At 47.0% G+C, this 22,948-nt stretch overlaps 1 protein-coding gene across 3 annotated transcripts in view; it reads left to right on the top strand.

Moving 5' to 3' along the window:
• The window catches only part of NFATC2 (nuclear factor of activated T cells 2), a 177,122-nt gene that overhangs the window by 44,391 nt on the left and 109,783 nt on the right, over positions 1-22,948 (top strand). For all 3 annotated transcript variants that reach the window (XM_063720558.1, XM_002830424.5, XM_002830425.6), the window contains exon 3: positions 1,977-2,148. In XM_063720558.1, the coding sequence (XP_063576628.1) occupies positions 1,977-2,148 (172 nt within the window). The remainder of the gene's footprint in view (positions 1-1,976; positions 2,149-22,948) is intronic.

Raw genomic sequence — 22,948 nt, 5'->3', positions numbered from 1 at the left:
TGAAGCAGGAGGATAGTTTGACCCCAGGAGTTTGAGGCTACAGTGAGCTGTGATTGCACCACTGTACTCCAGACGGGATAACAGCAAGAGCCCATCTTTTAAAAAAAGAAAAAATTAAAAATATACTTCATGGTTCATGTCATAGCTCTAGAGAATGAAAAATTTGCGGTAGTCAATAAATGAATGAATAGTTAAATATTCTTTAAAGTCAACTCTATTTCATTGTAATTTTTGTTTTCTTTTTTTCATTGTATCAAACTATATGGAAATCATATGGTTAGATGTGAGTGACTATTTGATAATGTTAGTCCATTTGAATCCATTTTAGATATTTCACAATTAAAGAATATGAAACTTCAAAAAAAAAAAGACTGCAGGGTAAGAGGGATTTCAGGAGGCAATGTGGTTGGAAAGAAGGGCAGGAGACTTGCTTGCATAGGGAGGATATGATTATAAGTTGGATGAAATGTTTAAGTTGGACTCTGGTACAGATGAAGTTTATGGAGGTGCTACCCCTTGTGCTCCCCTTGGTACTGCTGTGATAGAGAAGACATAGAATTGGCTTTCTTGCAAGTGCTTAACCAAGCCCAGCTGATAGTGTCAGCTCCTAGCAGCCCTGAGCTAACTGGGAAAGAATACTCTGATGAATGATTTCTGCCATATGTGAAAACTCAGGACATGGTGACATAAATCCATAGTGATGCTTTTCAAAATTCCCAGGGGAAAAGAAGGGACAGCAGTTAGAAATATGCTAGAACTAACATAAGCTTCATTAATTGAGGAGTTGCTCACACTGTCTTCATCAAGGTGGAAGAGAAAGCAAAGAGAAAGATCTCTACCCTGTGAACAGTTCTAACCTGTCATGTCTAAGAAATATGTGCTGCCTCAGCATTTTGTTCACATACAATCATGCCCCCCATGATCACATTTTGGTTAGTGATGGACCCCATATATGGGGGTGGTCCGTAAGATTATAATACTGTTTTGTTTATGTTTTTGTTTTTTTTTTTGAGACAGAGTCTCTCTGTCACCCAGGCTAAAGTGCAGTGGTGCAATCTCGGCTGACTGCAACCTCCACCTCCCAAGTTCAAGTGATTCTCGTGCCTCAGCCTCCTGAGTAGCTAGAATTACAGGCATGTCCCACCAAACCCAGCTAATTTTTGTATTTTTAGTAGAGACAGGGTTTCGCCATGTTGGCCAGGCTGGTCTTGAACTCCTGGCCTCGAGTGATCTGCCCACCTCAGCCTCCCATACTGTTGGAATTACAGGCATGAGCCACTGTACCCAGCCTTGTGTTGTTTTTTGGTTTTGTTTTGTTTCATTTTTTTTTTTTGAGACAGGGTCTCACTCTGGTCCCTCAGGCTGGAGTGCAGTGGTGCAATCACAGCTCACTGCAACCTTGACCTCCTGGGCTCAGATGATCTTCCCACCTCAGCGTCCCAGGTAGCTGGGACTATAAGCATGCACCACATTGCTTGGCTGATTTTTTTTTTTTGTATTTTTAGTAGAGACAGAGTCTCTCCATGTTGCCCAGGCTGTCCTCAAATTCTTGGGCTTAAGTGATCCATCCATGTTGTCTTCCCAAAGTGCTGAGATTAAGTCATGAGCCACCACACCCGGCCATAATACTGTATTTTTAGTGTACCTTTTCTGTATTTAGATACATTTAGATACACAAATACTTCCCATTGTGTTACCATTGCCTACAGTATTCAGTACAGTCACATGCTATACAGGTTTGTAGCCTAGGAGCCACTATACCATACAGTGTAGGTATGTAGTAGGCTGTGCCATCTTGGTTTGTGTAAGTGCACTCTGATGTTCACATGATGGTGCATTTCCCAGAGCGTATCCTCATTGTTGAGCAATACATGACTGTATCCATGATTTTCAGAAAAGGGGCCATTTACAATTATTGTACAAGTTGACTAATTCTGGTTTATTGCACACATGGCTGATTTTATTTTCTCCTTTAGCATCCCAGTGACTGCATCCCTCCCTCCACTTGAGTGGCCGCTGTCCAGTCAGTCAGGCTCTTATGAGCTGCGGATCGAGGTGCAGCCCAAGCCACATCACCGGGCCCACTATGAGACAGAAGGCAGCCGAGGGGCTGTCAAAGCTCCAACTGGAGGCCACCCTGTGGTTCAGGTATGGACTTGAATGCTCTTCCTTTTGTGTGTGGTGTTTGTCACTAAGAGATTCACTTCTGCTGACCCACTGTTTGTTGCTTGTTAAGGTGAGGTATGTGTCTCAGCCTCTTACTCCTTTAAGGAATGAGAAATATGAGATTAAATTGGCATTAGAAGCTAATCCAGCTACTCATAAGCCAGAAGAGAAAGTCTTCCTGAGTGGGATAAGGATAGAAATGATATTCATGTGCCCGGATGCTTCTTCCCTTCTCTTTCTGATGGAGAAACTGCTAGAGTTTTGCAGAGGTTTGTGTGTTGACAGAAGGTTTCTGAAACCATCATCTTAAGTTTCAGATGAAGAGTTCATTAAGGAAAAATGGTAATTTTTGTAAAATACAGAAAAGTAAGAAAAATTAAAACTATACATTATCAAACTACCTAAAATAGCTATATTAGTATTTTGATATATTGCCTTTTTTCTATTCACAAACACGCCAGCCTCTGTTACCATATATTTCTCTTCTTAATTCTACAGTGAACATGTAGATTGTACTCTGATTTTTTAAGTTTACGTTTTGCCGTGAGCATTTCCTTTTGTTTTTTTCTTAATCAGTATCTTTTTTGTGTGTCTGTGGCTTTTGATTTAACCTCAGATTTTTTTTTTCAAAATAAGTAGAGAAGTGTGCCTATTTTTCCCCAAAATAATTGGAGTTGAAATATTCTTAATTGTATAATCTGGTTAACCAGGAACAACTGACTGGTGCCCACTAACAAGTTAATTAACTAGAACCTTTAATACATTTAAATTAATATAACTTTTTTTGGTATTTGCCTTAAAGTAGAAGTATCCTATTAATATGATAAAACCTGGTTCTTAATCTATAGTGTGCATCAGAACCTCTAGGGTGGTTCTTAAAAATTCAGATTATTGGGCATTCTGAAACTAAATTAGAAACTATATAACATGAGTAAAGCCCAGGTAAACAAACAAACAAATGAAAAACAGCAAACTCCCCAAATCTCCACAGGTGCTTTGCATGTGTACCTCTGATTGAGGACATCTGTGATAATATTGAGAACTTGTAAGTCCTGACAATTGCTTTTTTTTTTTTTTTTTAAATTGGACATCATAGCCATCTTGGAATCTGTTTCTATTCATTGAGTTTTGGTTCTTGACCACGAGTCCCATTTTCCTGTTGTGTTGCCTGTCTAGTAGTTGTCGACTGCATTCTGATATTGTGATGATATATACTGGATGTGGTAGACATTCTGAACTTTGTTTCATGCTTCATCAGGTGGATCTGTGGAAAGCACAAGGTGTATCTAACTTGATGGGGCTTAGCTTTTAAACTGTCTTCTCTGTATTTTATTTGAGGATTGGTTTTAGGCCCCGTTAGGGCAGGCTTGGAGTAGCCCTTCCTCTGAGGCATGTGCCTGTTCTGAAGGCATGGCCTTTTTGGATGCTTGGTAGGGAGGTCTCTTTAATCTGGTGGGCTGGAATTCCCATATGCCCGCTCCGCTGCACTCTTAGTCTCTCTGTTCTCTCCGCCCCATAGCAGCCCCTCTCTGGTAAACCTCGCACTATCTCTCCCTGTGCTTACACAGCCCAGCCCTTGGCCAAAGACTTGAGGGTTCCCCCAGCAGCTTCGTCCTCTCTCATGCCACCGATTCCAGCAGTTTCCACAGCCTGGCACTCTGAGTGGTGCCAGGAATCCAGGATTATTTCAGGAATCCTCAGCACAGCGGGACCACTGTGCTCAGCTCAGATGCTACTTCCTGCACGTGGCAGGGGAGCTGTCCCCAGGCAGAGAGCTGAAATGAAGGTGGGCTCGCCTGTGCACTTCCTCTCCCTTGGGGACCGCAGTCTTCTGATTCCTGCCGTCCAATCCTGAGAGCAATTGCCTTATGTAGTATATATATATGTATTTTTTGACAGAGTCTGTCACTCTGTCACCCAGGCTGGAGTGCAGTGGTGCAATCTTGGCTCACTGCAACTTCTGCCTCCTGGGTTCAGGTGATTCCCCTGCCTCAGCCTCCTGAGTAGCTGGGATTACAGGTGTGTGCCACCATGCCTGGATAATTTTTGTATTTTTAATAGAGACAGGGTTTCACTATATTGGTCTGGCTGGTCTTGAACTCTTGATCTCAAGTGATCCACCCACCTCGGCCTCCCAAAGTGCTGGGATTACAGGTGTGAGCCACCATGCCTGGCCAAGTGCTCTGTTTTATGTGTCCAGAGCTCCATGCACCTTTCCTTCATGCCACCTGCCACTACTTGTAATTCTAACATTTGCATAATTATTTCGTCAATGTCTCTCTCTCTTAGACCATGAGCTTTGTTTAAAAGAGACCACAACTTCCTTCTTATTCTTCATTGTATATCAGCATCAAGCACAGTTTGCCGCCACAAACATAGCAGGCACTCAACAAGTACTTGGAGAATGAATCTGCTCATTAAATGCATTGGCCAAACAATCTTAAGGAGAGAGAATCTGTATCCATTTCTGGCTGTGTGGTATCTTCATTCACTGATTATTTGAAAGATGTTTATTGAGCACCTACTATGTACCAGGCATGGTGCTCGATTCTGGGTTATGATATGAACAAAACAGCTGGAAATTCTCACCATGATGAGCTTACATTTTGGCAAGATGATAGTAATAATAAACACTTAGAAAACATTTGCTGCCTGTGAGATCCTGTTCCAAGTGCTGTATATGTGTTAACTTATTTAATCCTCAAAAGAGCCTTATGATGCAGGTAACAGGTCAAGGAGCTGTCAAGGACTTGTTAAGGGTTATGGCTATTAAATGGTGGAGCTGGGATTTGGATACCGCAAGCTCTATTTGCAGCACAGTAGATCTGATCATCCACGTCTCTTTGCAGACCAGCTCTTCCTGCCTTCTCATTTGTGCAGAAAAAGCCTGAACGGGAAATGCCCACGCCTCCTGCAGACCACTCCCTTCCCCCTAGTTTTGCATGCTGTTCCAGTATGAGCCTTGTCATCGCCTCATGGGAGCCTAAATCCTGATTCTCAGGGAGATGCTGATTGGCCCTGACTTGGGAGGGTGCCGCCCATTGGTCCAGTAGGCTGTGGCTTGGAGGTTGGGCTGCATGAGGAGTGAGGCTCAGCTCACCCATTCATCAGGGGCTGGGGCCTGGAAATTTCCAGAGAAGGGAATGGGCTGAGTGTACAGTCCAGGAGACACCTGCTAGGCTGTCCCTGAAATTTGTGCCTCTCCCTCTGATAGCTCCCAAGGACTCTTCCCTCTTCATGCCTGTGACTTTGTTTGTTTGTTTGTTTACTTGTTTGTTTATTTTAGAGATAGGATCTTGCTTTGTCACCCAGGCTGGAGTGCAGTGGCATGATCACTGCTCACTGCTGCCTTGAATTTCTGAGCTCAAGTGACCCTCCCACCTCAGCCTCCTGAGTAGTTGGGACTACAGGCGTGTACTACCATGCCCAGCTAATTTTTTCCTTTTTTGTGGAGACATGATCTCCCTGCGTTGCTTAGGCTGGTCTTGAACTCCTGGGCTCAAGTGATCCTACCACCTCATCCTCCCAAAGTGTTAGGATTACAGTGTGAGCCACCACAACTGGCCCAAGTGCCTATAACTTTGAAGATCCAATATATGATTTAAAAACTTGTAGACAAGTCCCTTTAAAAGACAAAAAGGGGAGTCTTTTAAAAAAGTCATTTGAATAGATTATGTTTTTTCAAAATAAGTCATGCTAATTCCTGATTTTTAGCATGGGAAGTCAGTTTAAAAAAAAAAAAAACTTCTTGGAAAAATGGAGAAAAGAGTGGACTTTAAGAGGATTGCTCCTCTTAACCTTCAAGGGAGTGTGAAAACTCCTTCTGGAATCTGAAGTACTGCCCCTTTCATACCCAGAAGAGCAGTGTAGCCTGCTTTGTACCTTGCCTGAATGCTTCCGCCAGCTTCTCTGTTGATTTCTGTCTCACTCTTTATCTCTGTATCTGTTTCTATTTCTGAACCACAGCCTCTTCTCCCCTCTCAGTTACTCAGTCTCCACCCTTCTCTCTTTTATTTGCCACACTATAGAACTTCATTCTTTTTTCATGCCTAGTGGTTTTAAGCTCCTCTTTATATAAAAAGAAAATGAGTATAAGACCATTTCATTTTTTATCTGTAAGTATACAATTAAAAATCTTAAACATATGCCATGCTCAGCTGTTCTCTTCATTGCTTTTTTTGAATGGTACTTGGTCTTGGGAGAAAGTTTGTTCCCAAACCTTAAGTGCTTGTCAGATCTCATGACTCATTTGTATGGGGAATGTCTCACTGGGGACCTGCTGTGTGCCAGGCACTGTGCTGGTTGCAGGTGATACAACGTTGGTGAGATCAGCACAGCTCATGCCCTGAGGGAGCTCAGGGGCTGCAGAAAAGTGGACTAGGATGGTTTGAGTTGGTCAGGGAGGCCTGAGAGGCCAGATGGCAGCCACTTGGAGGGGGTCTGTGGGCTGATGCCTGGACTGAGGGTGGGACGCAATGGCTGACTAGAAGCTTGTCCATTGGATTCACCACTTATGAGGAACTGCTTCTACAGAACAAACCATGACAAGAGAGGGTACTTGGAAGACCTACTTTAGAAAGAGGGTCTCGTTGAGGAGGTGACTTGCCAGCTGGGACCTGGAACAGGTCATAGAACTAGCAAAGAGACAAATGATGTCCTCCTCCTCCTCCTCTGTGCTCTCTGTCTCTCTTGGTGGTGGGGGGAGAGTGTTCTACACACAGCATAGCACATGCAAAGGCCCTGAGGCAGGGAAGGACTGTGTGTGGCTAAAGAGCTGAAGGAGGGCCAGTGTCATTCAAGTTTAGCTTGCAGGGTGATGGTTGGCAGGCCCAAACTGTGCAGGGCTTAAAAGCCAGGGTGAGGAGATGAAATTTTGCTTATTCCGGGGCAAGGGGAAGACGTGATACGCTTTGAGTAGAGGAGGAACTTGATTCTGATTGAACATTTTAAAGATCACTCAGGCTTCTCCCTGGGGACTAGATTAGAAGAAGTTATGGAGGAAGCAGGGAGATGAGATTGTTAGCCTGTGGCAGTGCCAGAGGAAAGATCAAGGTGGTAAGGACTAGAAGGTGGCAGTGGGAGCGGAAGCTGTGGGCTCTATGATGTGATCTTCAGGACTGAGGTATGGGAGATAAAGGAGCAACTGAGTGGATGGTTCGGTTGGATGGATGGCGGAGAAGGACTTGGGAAAGAAAGTGTTTTCTTGGGGAAAGATTGCAAGTTCCCTTTGGGGCACAGAAGTTACAAAGGGCTTCCAAGGCATCCGAGCAAAGATGTCAAGGAGACAGTTGGATATATGAGCTTGGAGCTCAGAAGCAAAGTCCTGAACTTGCTCTCAGGCCTGTGGGATGCCTCAGGGCCACACGCTCCATCACCAGAGGCCTCAGCAAGCACCCAATTGCAAGGACTGACTGTCCACACTCTCAATAATAACATGCCTCTCTCTAGAAGCAGTGGACTAAGGAAGAAGCAAAGAAGAGATTGTATAAACAAGATCACAAACAGACAAGCCCAGGAGGGCCAGGCAATGAAAGGAAATGACTGAACTGGCCAAATGTCAGGGAGCAATAGGGGGTGGTGGGGAGTAGGGCAGAGCGGCATGTGAGTCTTGCCTCAGGAGGCAGTTGCTGTTCAGTCCCTGTAGGTTGTGACATGTGGGAATGTGGGTGGAATGTTGCCAGGTTTTATAGGTTTTTTTTTTTTTCTTTCCCAAGAGCTAGGAGTTGGGATTTTTATGTGAAATTTCTGATTTTTCAGTTTTGGCCACTAAATCAAACTTTGGGTTGAATTTGGCTCATGGCGAATATGCTTAAGTTCACATCATCTGGAGTAAATAGGAATGGTGCTACTTCAAGGTTTATCAAATAGGAAGGGAGATAAGAGAGAGGTTATATTTATATGATTTCTAAGAATTGTCTAGTTAGGGAACGAACCCTGTTAAACAGCCGGATCGAGGTAGTTTCTCTTATAAAGCCCTAAATCTCAGGTGAGTGTGGTGGCTCACACCTATAATCCCAGCTACTTGGGAGGCTGAGACAAGAGGATCGCTTGAGCCCAGTTCAGGGCGGCAGTCAGCTGTGATTGCGCCACTGCACTCCAGCCTGGGTGACAGAGTGAGACCATGTCTCTAAAAAAACAAACAAAAAAGTTCTAAATCTTATTGAAGTAGAACAAGTCTGGGGTTCTTTCAGAGGAACCAAGGAATCTTAATGCACAAGCCTGACTTTGGTCTGCAGGTATCAGATGAGAAGGGGAACCACTTGATTCATCTCAAAAGAGCCACACGCTTTTTGGTGGAGCCCTGCCATCATTCCTCGCTCTATTCATCTCAAAAGAGCCACACGCTTTTTGGTGGAGCCCTGCCATCATTCCTCGCCCTGTTTCAGGACAGGATGCAGTGGTCCTCCGGTGGACAAAACATCCATTCAGAGCGGTTTTGCAAGGTTGGGCTTTAAGTGTTTCCATAGTTCTTCAGCTTATGAGGTCTAATAATATCCCAGTTGAGAGTGGCCTGTATAACGCCATTGTCATTTAATCCTTTCCTGGCAGCTTCCAAACCCTTTAACCATATTCTGCACAGAAATTCCCTGGAGGGGATCCTTTGTTATATTCCTTATCCATTCCTGTGCTGGGGCTTTCAAAAACGTTATTCTTACAACTCTCTGGGATGCATGTTTAATGGAAAGAATAATCAGCCATCCTTTTAGGGAGTGATCAAAATATGAGAACGTGGAAGCGTCGCACTCACCTCCAAAGGGTCCTCTTGGTTCTTTCAAGCAGATGTTCAGACATGTGGAAAAAACATGGGTAGCTCTGTTAGGAGGAATTCCTTGCAGATGCGGAAACCCGATCGCCGTTTCATTCCGGGTAACAGTAATGAGCTTTGCAGGGAGGTGAGTGAGGCCCTGAGGCCCACCTGTCCAGGCTACTGCCTCCTGGGCTGGAGGAGCTGGTAAAGTCTCCAGTCTTTCAAAACCTCATAAAATGGATTATGGGACGTGGATGCTCATTCTGTTGGATTTCAGCTTTTATGCTAACTGCAACTTACTTGAAATGATATCTAAGGAAGGGAAGAAGCAAGCCAGATGGGATTTTTTCCTTTCCAGGTGAAAGCTGCACTCGTGACAGTAAGCAGTGTGCATTCAGCAATTGGCTGGGTGTGTTGGCTTCTATTTGTCTAATAAAATTTTGTCTTTGGGGATGTGAGACAGGAAGCAGTTCTTGCTGATGCTAATTTGTCTTGATTAGAGCTGCTGTGTTGGCATCTACAGAAGGGTCCACTGGACCTCATGGGGAGGGGAAGGGAAAGAGGTGGTGGCCAGGTCGCTCAGGCTTCCAAAAAATTGGAGGAGGAGAGTGTTCTGAGATCACTGGGGTTCATTTGATCATTTATTAAAAATAATTACCAAGCACCTACTGTGTGCTTGGCACTGGGAATATAGCAGTGAACCACACAGGCAAAAATCCCTGGCCCCATGGAGCTGATGTGCTGGCTAGGGGGAGATAGCAATATAGCTTATAAATAGGAAAATTAAATAGTATGTTAAATAGGAAAATGAAATAGTATGTTGGGAGGTGATAAGTCCTATGGGGAAAACTATCAGGCCAAGGAGAATTGGGAATGGTTTGATGGACCTCCCTGGGAAAGCCACATTTGGGCAAAGAAGGAGGTGCCCACGTGGAAGCTGCAGGGACCTCTCCAGGCTGAGGGGACAGTAGGGCTGAGTTGGGTGACATCTTGAACAGAGAGGAGGCCTGTGTGGGAAGGGCAGGGGAAGGGGAAGGATGGGGGTGCGGATCGTGGGCCTCGCACATGTTTAGTTAGAGGAGTTGGACTCTGAGCGAGGCGGGACCTGGGAGGACCTGGCTTGACCTAGGTGTCAGCAGGATCCCTCTGCTGGGGGGTGGACAGGGAAAAGCTGCTGCGGAGGCCCAGGCCAGAGGGGGTGGTGGCTGGACCAGGGTGGGGGCATGGGGGAGCAGGAGAAGGGGTTAGATTCAGAGCATGATTTGAAAGTCAGGCTAACTGGATTTTTTTGAGACTGGCTGCAAGAGGGGTGGCATCTGTCTGTCTGGGGCTGTAGCCTTGGGAAAGGCCAGAGTCTCTAGGGACCCTGTTCATCCCTGCTGAGACTCCTGCTATTTTCGGAGGGAAGGCATCTTTTAGAGGTGACTTGCTGTAGCCTTTTCACTTCAAGATGGAGGCGGGGATGGGGTGGGGAGTAGCAGAGCGGGGTGTGCAATGTGGGGGTTCTGAGCCGACTTTTGAGGAGCCGTCCTCACCACCTCCTCCTTGTCTATACCAGTCTTTTGATGAGACTGGTGATTTCATTAAAATTTGAAAAAGACTGCAGTCCAAACCAGGTGCACCCGTGGACCAGTTGTGGCACTGCTCTCTGCCTCGCCGCATGTGTCCCCGGCTGAGGGATGCCCGCAGTGGTCGAGGATGGCGTTGTGAAAGGATTGAGACCCGCATGCTGGCCTCCGAGGTGAGAGGTGGAGAGAGGGGGGAGGGCGCGCCAGGGTCCAGGCTGGCGCAGGCAGAGAGGTGGTGTGGTGAGACCGGCCCGCATGCTAACTCATCTTCTAACCGAAGACACGGAGGTTCACTGAGGGGTGCTTTCAGCCCGCAGTAGAAGGGAAATTGTCAGGAATGAGCCTCAGTAAAGCGTTGTCCCCAGACATAGGCAGAAAACAGAAGGCTTCCAGAATCTTGGAGAAATAGCTGTTGCCAAAAGGAAGATTAAGTCTGAAACTTGCAGTATTTCTGGCAACCAAGAGGAACAATATAGAAGAAACTTTATTTGTGTGACAAATAAACGTTGGGGCCCTCGTGTGTGCTGGGCAGGGTGGCGTAATGGCCGGAGCTACACTTCACCGTGTGCTTTCTTTAGAGTGACCTAGTTAGTCTCTGCAGCGATACCATGGAGTGTAGGTGGTAGGGTTACTATGCTCATTTTACAGGCAAGGAAACTGGGACACAGTGCGGGTAAGCAGCTTGTGAGGGGTCACCCCCAGCCGGCGCGCGGTGCTGCTTGATTGAGGCATAGGACGTCTGCAGCCGCAGCCCACACTGTTGACCACTGGCCCGTGCTGCCTCTTGGAAGTAGACGAAGCGGGTCGTTCAAAGTGAGGCAGCTCTAGGGTTTGGTAGCTTTGGGACTCTGGGAGACTCACTGGGCAGTAGTTTCTTCAATGATAAAGTGATGTAGACTTACGTCTGTCAGGCTATTTGTTTTGTGTTTGTTGAGCATGGTTAGGATGCTAAACAAAAGTTCCCAGTGTGATCTTTGGCACAGAGAAGGCGTTTCATCTGTTGTTCTTTTGTTGAGAGAGAAGGCCATCTAGACATAGATCACTTTTGAGCTCTACGAGCCTTAGATTCCTGAGCCTGTTCCAGCTTTTTCTGGTTGAATTAACCATGTCTGAGACCACGCTATGATATGGAGGGGGCTCTGAGAGTTCTGAGAGTTGTTTATTTACATGCTGTTTGTTACAGACATGATCTTAGCTCATCCTTGCAACCACATGGTGAGTCGGGGCTGCTATTATTCCCATTCGACGAGGGGTGAGAGGCACAGGGAAGTGAAGCTCACTTACCTAAAGTCAGGCAGCTGGTCAGCAATGAAGCCCTGGCCTTGGCTTTGAACTTCTGGGTTCTTATCTTTCACTCACCCGCTCACTCATTCATCCGCCTGCTGGCAGCAGCATCACGCCCCAGGCATGGGGTACAATGAGCACATGGGCTGAGCCCAGGCGCCTGTGGAGCGCTCCAGCTGGGGCTGAATGTGAGAGTGAGATGGGACAGGCTTTAGAAAGGGTCCTTTGCAGCAGCTCAGCGCAGTACCTGGCTGGCCATGTGACCTGGGTCCTGGACCTAGGGTCAGGTGTTCAAGTCCTGCCCTTGCCTCCGCCCTCTCCACTGAGGGACCTTAAGTGAAGCTGATTTTTCTCTGATTATATGGGAAATGAGTCATCTGCTTTAGGTGGGTTTCTAAGCACCTGTCAGCTGCAACATGCCACAAGAGGGGACCATGACCACACCTGGGACCACTTCGCAGGCCCCGAGCCATCTCGCTGGAACCCGTCCGCAGGCCGAGGCTGATGTTCATAGGAGTGTCCGTGTCACCAGCTGGCCCTGCCGCCCTTCTGGGTACCCTATGGGTTTAGTGGGTGTGGGGGCCAAGACCTCTTTATTGAGCACTGAACATTTTCTAATTTAGTCCATGAATGAGACTCCTAACAGCCTCAGAAGGCGCTAGCTCCGTTGACAATAAAGTCATGAACTGGAGCATGTGGGGAGGTGGAGCTGGGTGGGTGGGGAGGAACACAGGGAGGTGATGGCTTCTCACGGGGCCCTGTTTCCTCTGGATCCCGGGAGACATTGCGAATGTCAAAGTCATTCATTCTGAACCTCCTAGAAGACTATGGGCAAACTCTAGCAATAGTCATGCATGTTTATTGAGCACTTACTATCTGACAAGCACATCGTGTGGAATGGCTCAATGGCTCGGGCAGGCATGCAGCCTCTGCTCTGTGAATGAGGAAACCAAGGCTCAGAGGCATTGAGCCTCACCTTCCCCAACGAGCACAATATCGCCAGTGATGAGCAGGCTGACCCTGGCCGAGCTTTTCCTGTGTGACTGCTTGGAGAGAGAGTGGTGCTGCCATTAACCCCATTTACAGCTGAGGAAACTGAGGCTCGGAGAAGCTGAGTGGCTTTTTCAAGGTTGCATTGCTCTTCAGGAGGCTGAGATGAATGCCTGCCTCCCAGGGTCATTGCAAAGGTTAAATGGGTTAATATTGGTGAGGTGCTAAAACAGGGCCCTGCCTGCGATGAGAGCTCAAGATAGGCTCGTTGTTTTTCTTATTAATTTGTCCTCTGAACCATTGTGTTAGGATTTTAAAAAGGAGCATTTGTTCACATCTGGAGGCTTTAGTTTCATGCCGCAACCTCTGAGCTGGCACGGGTTTGAGTTAGGGGCAGACGGTGTGGAGGGCGTTCCCTCTCACCGTTTCTTATGTGTTCTGTGCGTGGCTCTTGTCCTTAAATGATGCCACGACGCCGCCGCCCAGCCTGCAGCCTGGGAAACTGATACTCTTGAGGTCAAAGGACTTCCTCAAGGCCAAGCATCTGAGATGTGGGAGAGCTGAACATAAAAGCATTCTGTTGGGCACTTTGGCCAAGCCATTTCCATCGCACTGGGTGGTTCTCAAGCCCACAGCTTAGCAGGGGCCTATTCTGAATACTGGCACAGGTTCGAAAAATTTCATTCATATGCATGTGTATATGTATACACAGAGACACATGCAAACACATATAAATTATATATATTCATATATGTATACACACACACATACACGTATATATACAATGTGTATGTACACCGATATGTATTTGTGTGTCTGTGCCCCTGTATTTTTATTCAATTATTTTACTTTATTTTTAATTCTTTATTCATTTTTTTAAAAGTGCAGGAAATGGCCAGACATGGTGGCTCACGCCTGTAATCCCAGCACTTTGGGAGGCTGAGGTGGGCAGATCACCTGAGGTCAGGAGTTCGAGACCAGCCTGGCCTACGTGGTGAAACCCCGTCTCTACTAGAAATACAAAAATTAGCCGGGCGTGATGGTGGGTACCTGTAATCCCAGCTACTCAGGAGGCTGAGGCATAAGAATTGCTCGAACCTGGGAGGCAGAGGTTGCAGTGAGCTGAGATTGTGCTGCTGCACTCCAGCCTGGGTGACAGAGTGAGACTCTGTCTCAAAAAAAAAAAAAAAAAAAAACACCAAAAACAAACAAAACAAAATACCCAGGAAATTATTAAGAAAGTAGACAGGCCGGGTGCGGTGCCTCACACCTGTAATCCCAGCACTTTGGGAGGCCGAGGTGGGCGGATCACAAGGTCAGGAGATTGAGCGAGACCATCCTGGCTAACACGGTGAAACCCCGTCTCTACTAAAAAAATACAAAAAAATTAGCTGGGCATGGTGGCGGGCGCATGTAGTCCCAGCTACTCGGGAGGCTGAGGTAGGAGAGGAGAATGGTGTGAACCCAGGAGGTGGAGCTTGCAGTGAGCTGAGATCACACCACTGCACTGCAGTCTGGGCGACAGAGCGAGACTCCGTCTCAAAAAAAAAAAAAAAAAAAAAAAAAAAAAAAAGGAACTAGATAGCACTCTTCATTACCTGGAGTGAACTACTCTTATTGCTGGCGTATTTCTTTTTAGTCTTTTTTTTCCCCTGCGCCTACACACTTGAGCTCACAAAACTCAGCTCCTGCCGTTCTCACATAGTTGAGTCTATATCAGGTTATTTTGATGACTGTGGGGGAGGAGACAGCATTTACTGAGTAAGTTTAAGTGCATTCCATGCATAAATGGATGTAATCCTCCTAATATTTCTAGGCAGTACTTGAGACACAGAGAGGCTATGTAACTTGTCTAAGGTTACGCAGGAATTGGGGGAACCACGAACTAAACCTAGGGGGTCTAGCTCAAAAGCCCACGCTCTTAACTGCTTAGGCTGCAAAGAAGAAATGAAAATCATTTGTTTGTTTGTTTTTGTCTATTTCAATAGGTTTTTGGGGAACAGGTGGTGTTTGGTTGCATGAGTAAGTTCTTTAGTGGCGAAGAAATGGAAATCTTTAATGACCTTGAGATAATTTTCCAGGTTGCTCCTGGGGGCTCTCATTGTTGCTCTAGCATTTTGAAAAATTCAGGAAACAGGCTGGGCACTTTGAGTCTTGCCTATAATCCCAGCACTTTGGGAGGCCGAGGCTGGTGGATCACTTGAGGCCGGGAGTTCAAGACCGGCCTGGCCAACATGATGAAACCCCGTCTCTACTGAAAATACAAAAATTCCTGTAATCCCAGCACTTTGGGAGGCTGAGGCGGGCAGATCACCTGAGGTCAGGAGTTCGAGGCCAGCCTGGCCAACATGGAGAAACCCCGTCTCTACTAAAAATACAAAATTAGCTGGGTGTGGTGGTGCATGCCTGTAATCCTAGCTACTCAGCAGGCTGAGGCAGGAGAATTGCTTAGACTCGAGAGGCAGAGGCTGCAGTGAGCCAAGATTGCGCCACTGCACTCCAGCCTGGTGACAGAGCAAGACTCTGTCTCAAACATTCAGGAAATAAATCCAGTCTGGTCAAGCATCAAGTCAGATTGTTTCTTTATCAGGTTGTTCAGGCTCATGTCATCCATTGGTATCTACCCTGCCCCAGCCTCCTCTCCCTGTGTTTGGCTACAGCAGCCTGAAGGCCCTTCCCAGGCAGAGGTAGAACAACAGTGGCTTGTGGAGCAGGTGCTGCCTCGCTGTGGGGTGCTGTTGACACCCCCAAGCATGTCCTCATGTGAGTGGCCTCAGCCAGGGCAGCCGGGCCCAGAAGCATCTGAGAGTAGAACCTGGGGAGCCCAGTGGCCTGTGCCTGGGCTCTGAGATGCCCGCCTCCGAGATGCCTGCCTCCTCCAGGAGGATGAGCTCCCAGTGCAAATGGTGGTACATCGAGACGGTCATGGGACCTACCTGACCCTTGCCCTCCAGCCTGATACTAGTGGCATGACTGTGAGCAAGGATAATTTGACCTTTTGGGGCTTCAATTTCCCCAAGAAGCAAATTGGAGAGAATGTTACTTGTCTTTTAGGATTTTTACAGGAGTAAATGAGAATGTGTGTAAAACACCACTTAGCACAGTACCAAGTGCAAACTGCTCTAGTTTCTTTCATAAATTGATTTTGGGGAAATGCATTCACATGGTGCAGAATTTGAAAGGTATTAATACAAGCTGTGTACAGGGCAAGGTCTTCCCTCATACCTAGGGGCCGCCTCGTCTTCCTAAGCCCCAGTGCCATTGGTTCTCTGAACATCCCACCAGAGATAGTCTGTGTTTGTGCTTGAGGTTGTATTCATGGTCTTTGTTGCCGTCATTATCAGAATTATAATGTATGAAGGATTTGGCATACTGCTTAGTACATTTTACATTCCTAATAAATGATCAAGGCAGTTATTACTGCTGAACTTAGGAAGCCATTGCATTTTCATTTTTCTGAATAAGAAGTGAAGCTGAATTGATCTTCTTGGCATCATTTATTTAACGAAGTAGGCCCTTCCCATGAAACTGAGGTTTCTGCTAAGTGAATCCCATGTTCCTATTTGACATTTATTATAAAACTGTAAATGCTGTTCTAGGAATACAGTTTTTGGAACCTGTATCAGGCGAATATTGATTAAACCTTGCCTTTGCTTGAACCCTGGCTTAATGACATAAAATAAACCCTCAGGACACACTTGCCTTGTCATGTGTCTATCCATCTCTCCTTCCTCTATCCATCAGAAAATGATACAGCAGGGCCAGGCATGGTGGCTCATGCCTGTAATCCTAGTACTTTGGGAGGCTGAGGCACAAAGATCACTTGAGGCCAGGAGTTCGAGACAAGCTTGGGCAACATTACGAGACCCTTGTCTCTACCAAAAAAAAAAAACACAAAAAACAAAAAATTAGCTGGGCGCGGTGGAACATGCCTATAGTCTTGGCTACTTGGGAGACTACAGTAGAAGGATTGCTTGAACTTGGAGATGGAGGCTGCAGTGAGCTGTGATCAGGCTACCACACTCCAGCCTGGGCAACAGAGTGAGATCCTGTCTCAAACCCCAAACAGTAAAGATAACACCTGAGCAGTAGATAGTTTGGCAAGGGCATGGTGCCATGGTCAAAATGCAGCAATGAAAGTGTTGAGTGGGATTATGAGTGGTTTTCCTCTTCTCTTGTATTTATTCAACAAACATCGGGCTTGTACCACATGCCAGGCATTGTGTTGGGTGCTCCCTGCTCAGTTTCATCCATGGATTGGTGGCCTGGTTATCCTCTGGGAGCTCCTGAAGAATGCAGACTCTCAGGCCCTGCTGCAACCTAATCTGTGTGCACATTCAAGTTTGAGACACATTATTCCAGAAAAAGAGTCATCAAACTATGCCAGCCAAATCTGGCGCATCACCTGCTTTTCGAAATAAAGTTTTATTGGTACACAGCCACGCCTACATATTTGCATATTGTCTCTGGTTGCTTTTGTACCACGGCAGCAGAGGTGAGTACTTGTAACAGAGACTGTATGTGTGGCCTGCAGAGCCTAAAATGTTTCCCATCTTGTCCTTTACAGAAAAAGTTTGCTGACTGGAGATGGAGATAGAGTAATGAACAGAAGAGATAAAATCCCGAGCTCTCATGGAGGTGGGCTTCTGGTGGAGGGGGACATATAACAAATCAGTAGTTCCACAATCTGTCAGGTTTTAAAAAGCTATAAGAAGACAAATAAGGCAGGAATGCGGGATGGAAAGTGACTGGGAAGTGGTGAGGATGCTATTTAGAGAAGAACTTCCTGAAGGGGTGCTGTTTGGATGGAATTTTGAGTGTAGTGAGGGAATAAGCTGTGTTGCTATCTTGGGAACCAGCATGGTAGGAGAGGGAGCAGCCAGTGCTAAAGCCCTGAGGCAGAAGCTTGCATGGTGTCCACCTTGAGCATCAGTACAGCGGTTGGAGCCAGCTGCGTCTGATTCAAGAGTTAAGTGTTGATGGTGAATGAGGTTTTTGGTTTCCATGTCAGCTTTGCTGTGGCATTTCAGTGTCTTTTATAAGACCATGGAATGTAGATAGAGGTCCCCAACTCATAACCCAGGGAAATCTTCTGTGTGTCACTGGATACAGTTGCACAGGCTGTGCATTGCACAACAGCTCTGTGTATCATGAGGGTGCCATTCACATTTTCAGGTTTATTAAGACAGTGTTCTGACACATACCTGCCAAAGGTATAGAGGAAGAGTTGTGTGCTGTGAATCTGCATGAAAGTGCCAGACAAGCTAGCAGTGAGTGGCCCTGGTGGTATAATAGTTTAAGAGAGAAAAACCATCTGTGTTTGAGTGTCTTTAGGTTGGGAACTTGGTTCCTCAGTCTTTGCACTGGTTGCCCAGCTCATTTTCATTACTTGCCTGGCCCCTTAAGGTGTTTGTGTTGAACTCTGATAGCAAGAAAGGTGTTTCTGCTAGTCTAAAACATTTCCACTCCATTCTTTTCCTTTCTTTTGGATGGAGGCTTTTGTTGCTTCCTCCTTCTCACCCTCTGACTGACCAGACTGCCTGGGAGGGTGAGGGTGGGGGTGGGGGTGAGGGTGGGGGTAGTGGGGGTGAGGGTGGGGGTAGTGGGGGTGAGGGTGAGGGTGGGGTGGGAGTGGTGGGGGGTGGTTAGGGTGAGGGTGGGGGTGGGGGTACGGGGTGGTGAGTGTGGAGGTGGGGGTGGGGTGGTGGTGAGGGTGGGGGTGGAGGGGGGTGGTGAGGGTGAGGGTGGAGGGGTGGGAGCATTCTTGGCTTCCTCTTCTGCCTGAGCCTCGCTGTGCAACCTCAGCCCACATACTTCTCACTGAGCTGTAGGAGCCTCTGCTCTAAAACGAGTGGGTAGGGCTCTGTAAGTTCCCTCCTACCTCTAAACTTACTTAATTCTATGACTCAGAGTAATAGGTATCACCCAAGTAGAAGTGCCTATGTTTAGTTTTGTTCACTTTGAGGTGGGAGTTCCAACTTCTCTTCAACTTGGGTTGCCTTAACTTGCAGCTCCAGGGTTGATTCATTCAGGGACTTGAAGCTGTTAGGCTGTTTTTTTTTTTTATTAAAAAATTTTTTAAAGAGTTTGGGGATAATTGAGCTAGAAGGAGACTTAGAAATCATCTAGTTGGATGACTGGTGTGTCTGATTCATGTATCATTTTACTGACGGTTTCAGCTACCATTTTGCTGAGGGCTTTGGTTATCATTTTACTGAGGGATTCCTACATGCCAGACCTTTTGCTAAACTAAAGTTGTCTCATTCAATCTCATACTGAGTACTTGAGGGTAGGTACTGTCATGATCAGTTTTCAAGTGGCCAAATAGAGGTTCGGAGAGATGATATGAAATTTTAATATAAAGATAATACAGCAACTAAATAGGCAGAGCCACGACTCAGATCATTAAAGGCAGAGGTTAGAAAAGTATTACTTATTGAGCATGCACAATAGGCCAGACACTAAGTGAAGACTTGCATTACCCATTGTAACCCCATGAATTGGGTTCTACTATCTTACAAATGAAAAAACTGAGCCCCAGAGAACTGTGACTTGCCTGAGGTAAGGCTTTTGTAGGTAGGAAGCAGAAGTGTTTTAGATTTCTTTTTCTTTCTCTCTTTTTTTTTTTTTTTTTTTTTGAGATGGAGTCTTGCTCTGTCATCCAGGCTGGAGTGCAGTGGTGCGATCTCAGCTCACTGCAACATCTGCCTCCCGGGTTCAAGCGATTCTCCTGCCTCAGCCCCCAAAGCAGCTGGTATTAGCCACTATGCCTGGCTAATTTTTGTATTTTTGGTAGAGACGGGGTTTCATCATGTTGGCCAGGCTGATCTCAAACTCCTGGCCTCAAGTGATCTACCCACCTTGGCTTCCGAAAATGCTGGGATTATAGGCATGAACCACCGTGCCCGGCCACATTTTAGATTTTGAATCTCTTTCTCCTTCTCATCTGCTTCTCTTTGCCTTGTGATCTTTTATGGGCACCAAGCTGGCCTGTTGGCCTTCCTCACAGTTCTGTGCATCTGTGTGGGAGCTGGGCTCAGGGTAGGGTGCTCAACCATTTCTTACCTCCTCCCCTCTGTCACCTAGGGCCAAGCTAGCATCATCTCTTGTCTGGGTGACAGCCTCCTAACTGGTTTCCCTGCCTCCATTTGCACCCTTCATTCATCTGCTCCCCACACAGCTGCCAGAGGGTCTGTTCAGAGTGTACCTTGGTCTACACTGCCCCCATTCTGAGCCCTCCTGTGTCTCCCCTCCCGTAGTATAGATGCAGAGTGGACTTGTGCTCCTCACTGTGGACCAGGCCGTGTCACTGGGACCCTGCCTGCCTCTCTTACTCACTCCCTCACTCCATTCCCACCTGCTAATGGCCTCTGTGCTATTCCTCAAACACTCCAGGTAGGCTCCTGCCTCAGGGCCTTTGCACGTGCCTTTCACACCTCCCAGCTATCCACATGGCTACTTTCTCTGCTTCATTCAGCAGTCAGCTCAATTGTCACTTCCTCAAAGCAGCTTCCCCTGATTCTCCTACCAAAATAGATCCCCTTTCTCTCCTGCCATCATCTGTCTTTCTACTTGGGTGTTTGTTTTGAGATGAAGTCTCACTGTCGCCTAGGCTGGAATGCAGTGGCTCAATCTCAGCTCACTGCAACCTCCACCCACTGGGTTCAAACAATTCTTATGCCTCAGCCTCCTGAGCAGCTGGGACTACAGGTGCGTGCCACAATGCCTGGCTAATTTTTGCATTTTTAGTAGAGATGGGGTTTCGCCATGTTGGCCAGTGATCTGGCCTCAAGTGATCTGCCTGCCTCAGCCTCCCAAAGTGCTGGGATTACAGGCGTGAGCCACCATGCCTGGCCTCTGTTTTTTTCTTTTTTCGATAGCCTGATACATGTTCTCTCTTCCTTTCCTCCTCCGTTCCAACCCCTTCACCCACCTACTCATCCACCCCCCGCCACACATTCATCCTTCATTTCCTTCATCATTGCTTCATCCCCAGTCCCAAACACAGTGCCTGTCACATAGTAGGTACTTCATCTATCTCAAGAACAGCGGTTGAGAGGATGCTTTGAGGCGTTGGTGAGCCCCGCTGTGTCTGGCCTCTCAGATGAACAGTGCCCTGGGAGTCCGGGTGATGGATGTGCTGGCGTAGGCGGCTCCTTGGTGGCTTTCCTGTGCTAAAGGAAGCAGAGGAAGGAAATGACAACCATTCAGAAGGACTGGTTCAGTTCACTGGGACATGCCCAAGCTTCCCGGCCCCTCGTGTCTGTGGCCAACGTGAGTTGGGCTCGCTTGAGGCCAACAGAAGTCGTGACTTGATGGAATAGGCACAAGTTAGTTTTATGATGATTAAGAAGGAAAAAAAGAAAACCTTATTTTTCACTTTCCTTTTTTAATCAAGAAGTATGCCGTGGGTGTTCCCTTGTGGTTTTTGAGTCAAAGAGAGTATTGTTTTTGAGCTCTGAGTTCCCCCGGGGGCTGCAGCTTTGCGTGTATCTAACTTTAACTTTGAACTAATGCTTTTAGGGCTCTGGTGGGATCGGGGGTCCCGGATCCCTTTCTGAACAAGGCAGCAGGCTTGTTTATTGTGTCCAAAGCGTGCCTCTCAGATCTCACCCCATCTTCTTCCTGTTCTGAATTGCCCCCTCCCTGGCCAATCTGCCCCCACTCTCAGCAGTTCCCCCCACTCCCCTGTGAGCAAAGGAGGGGGACGGATCTGCTTTGGTGAAAGGCAGTGGCTGCAGAGGCTGGACTCAGGCGAACGTCCATCATGCGGGGAGGCATGGAATAAGCCATGAGTATCCAAATGTGGCCTTGTTTGCAGGGATTGAACAACGGTGGTCTGGGGCTGGACCAGGGGTTTCAGCCAAGTAATATTGGGGTGAAAAATGCAGAAAAGTCTTGTGCAAAAATGGGATCATATTAAGTTCATGCATTGGCCCTAAAGCAACCCCGTGACTGTGTCTCTAGAGCGAGTTCTTACACATCCACATGGACTCGTTCTCACATGCATCTTCTTTTTGCATTTATCTTTTGGTGGATTGTTATTTTTCTTGCTGCGGGAGGGAGCAGAATGATTGGCCCAAGTGCACCTTGACTTTGGACCCGAAGTTGAAGTCGTGAGGCAGACACATTGCTGCGCTTGCCTTGGGCAGAGACAGAGCCTCGGAGGGTGCCTGGTTTGGTAGAAGTTAGACTTTGGGAAGCTTGTTGGGACTTGTTAGTAACCTGGGTACTAGTCCCAGCTTGTAGCCAAGCCCCTGTCCCCTCTCAGGGCCAGGATGGGAGTGACATTTCTCAGTGTGGGGCTTTGCAGCATCACTTGAAGCCCTCTGCAGAACCCCATTGAGCTGCTGAGAATGGAGTGGATTCTAGCCCCCGCCACCCTGCCTGGGGCCTTCCAGGGCTGTCGGGGCAGTCAGGATAGGCAGCAATGCCCATTCAGTCAACAGACGCTGAGTGTGAACTGTGCACTCTGGATAGAGGGAGAAATGAGATCAATTCTTGCTTTCAGGGAGTGCCCAGTCTGCTGGGAGAGACAGACGGGAAAATAATTGAGATCACAAGCGGGTTGTTTGAACAAAGAATAGCAGGAAAGATGAAGCCGGATGACCTGGGTTTGAATCCTGGTTCTGCCACTTATTGGCTTTGTGACCCTGGGCAAGTTACTTAACTTCTCTGTGCCTATAAAGTGGGATGATGATAGTACCCCAAAAAGAGGTTACCATAAATACTGAAGCAGAGGGCCTAACAGTATGTGTCCAATTAATGTTAGTGATTCTTTGTTTATAGAGATAAGACCTATAATAGAGAGGTAAGGAGTATAAAAGAAGGAGAAGGTAGTGAGGCTCTGGGTCACAAGGCTCATTTTGCCTCAGGGAATCTGGGGCAGCTTCCTGAGGAGGTGACATTTGAGTAGGGGGTGGGGGGTGGTTGCAGGATGTAAAGGAAGAATGGTCCAGGCTTCAGGAGTGTGCAGAGGTGAGGGAACCCTGTTTCTGATTGCTCAAGGCCTGAGCCTGTCCACAGATGGCATTTGACACGCTCAGGGCTTTAAGCAGCAGCTGACACTAGTTAACCAACATTTACAAATTAGGAAATTTCTCATACCAAGTTGGATTTCTAACAATCAGAAGATCTGGCAACAATGGCTGGCTTGCTGCATGGCAAGTTGTGAACAGCTGTGCCTCGATCC

The sequence above is a fragment of the Pongo abelii genome, chromosome 21 (assembly GCF_028885655.2).
Source record: "Pongo abelii isolate AG06213 chromosome 21, NHGRI_mPonAbe1-v2.0_pri, whole genome shotgun sequence".
Lineage (NCBI taxonomy): Eukaryota > Metazoa > Chordata > Mammalia > Primates > Hominidae > Pongo > Pongo abelii.
Note: the sequence above shows the minus strand (reverse complement) of the source record. Positions and strands in the feature narration are given on the sequence as shown.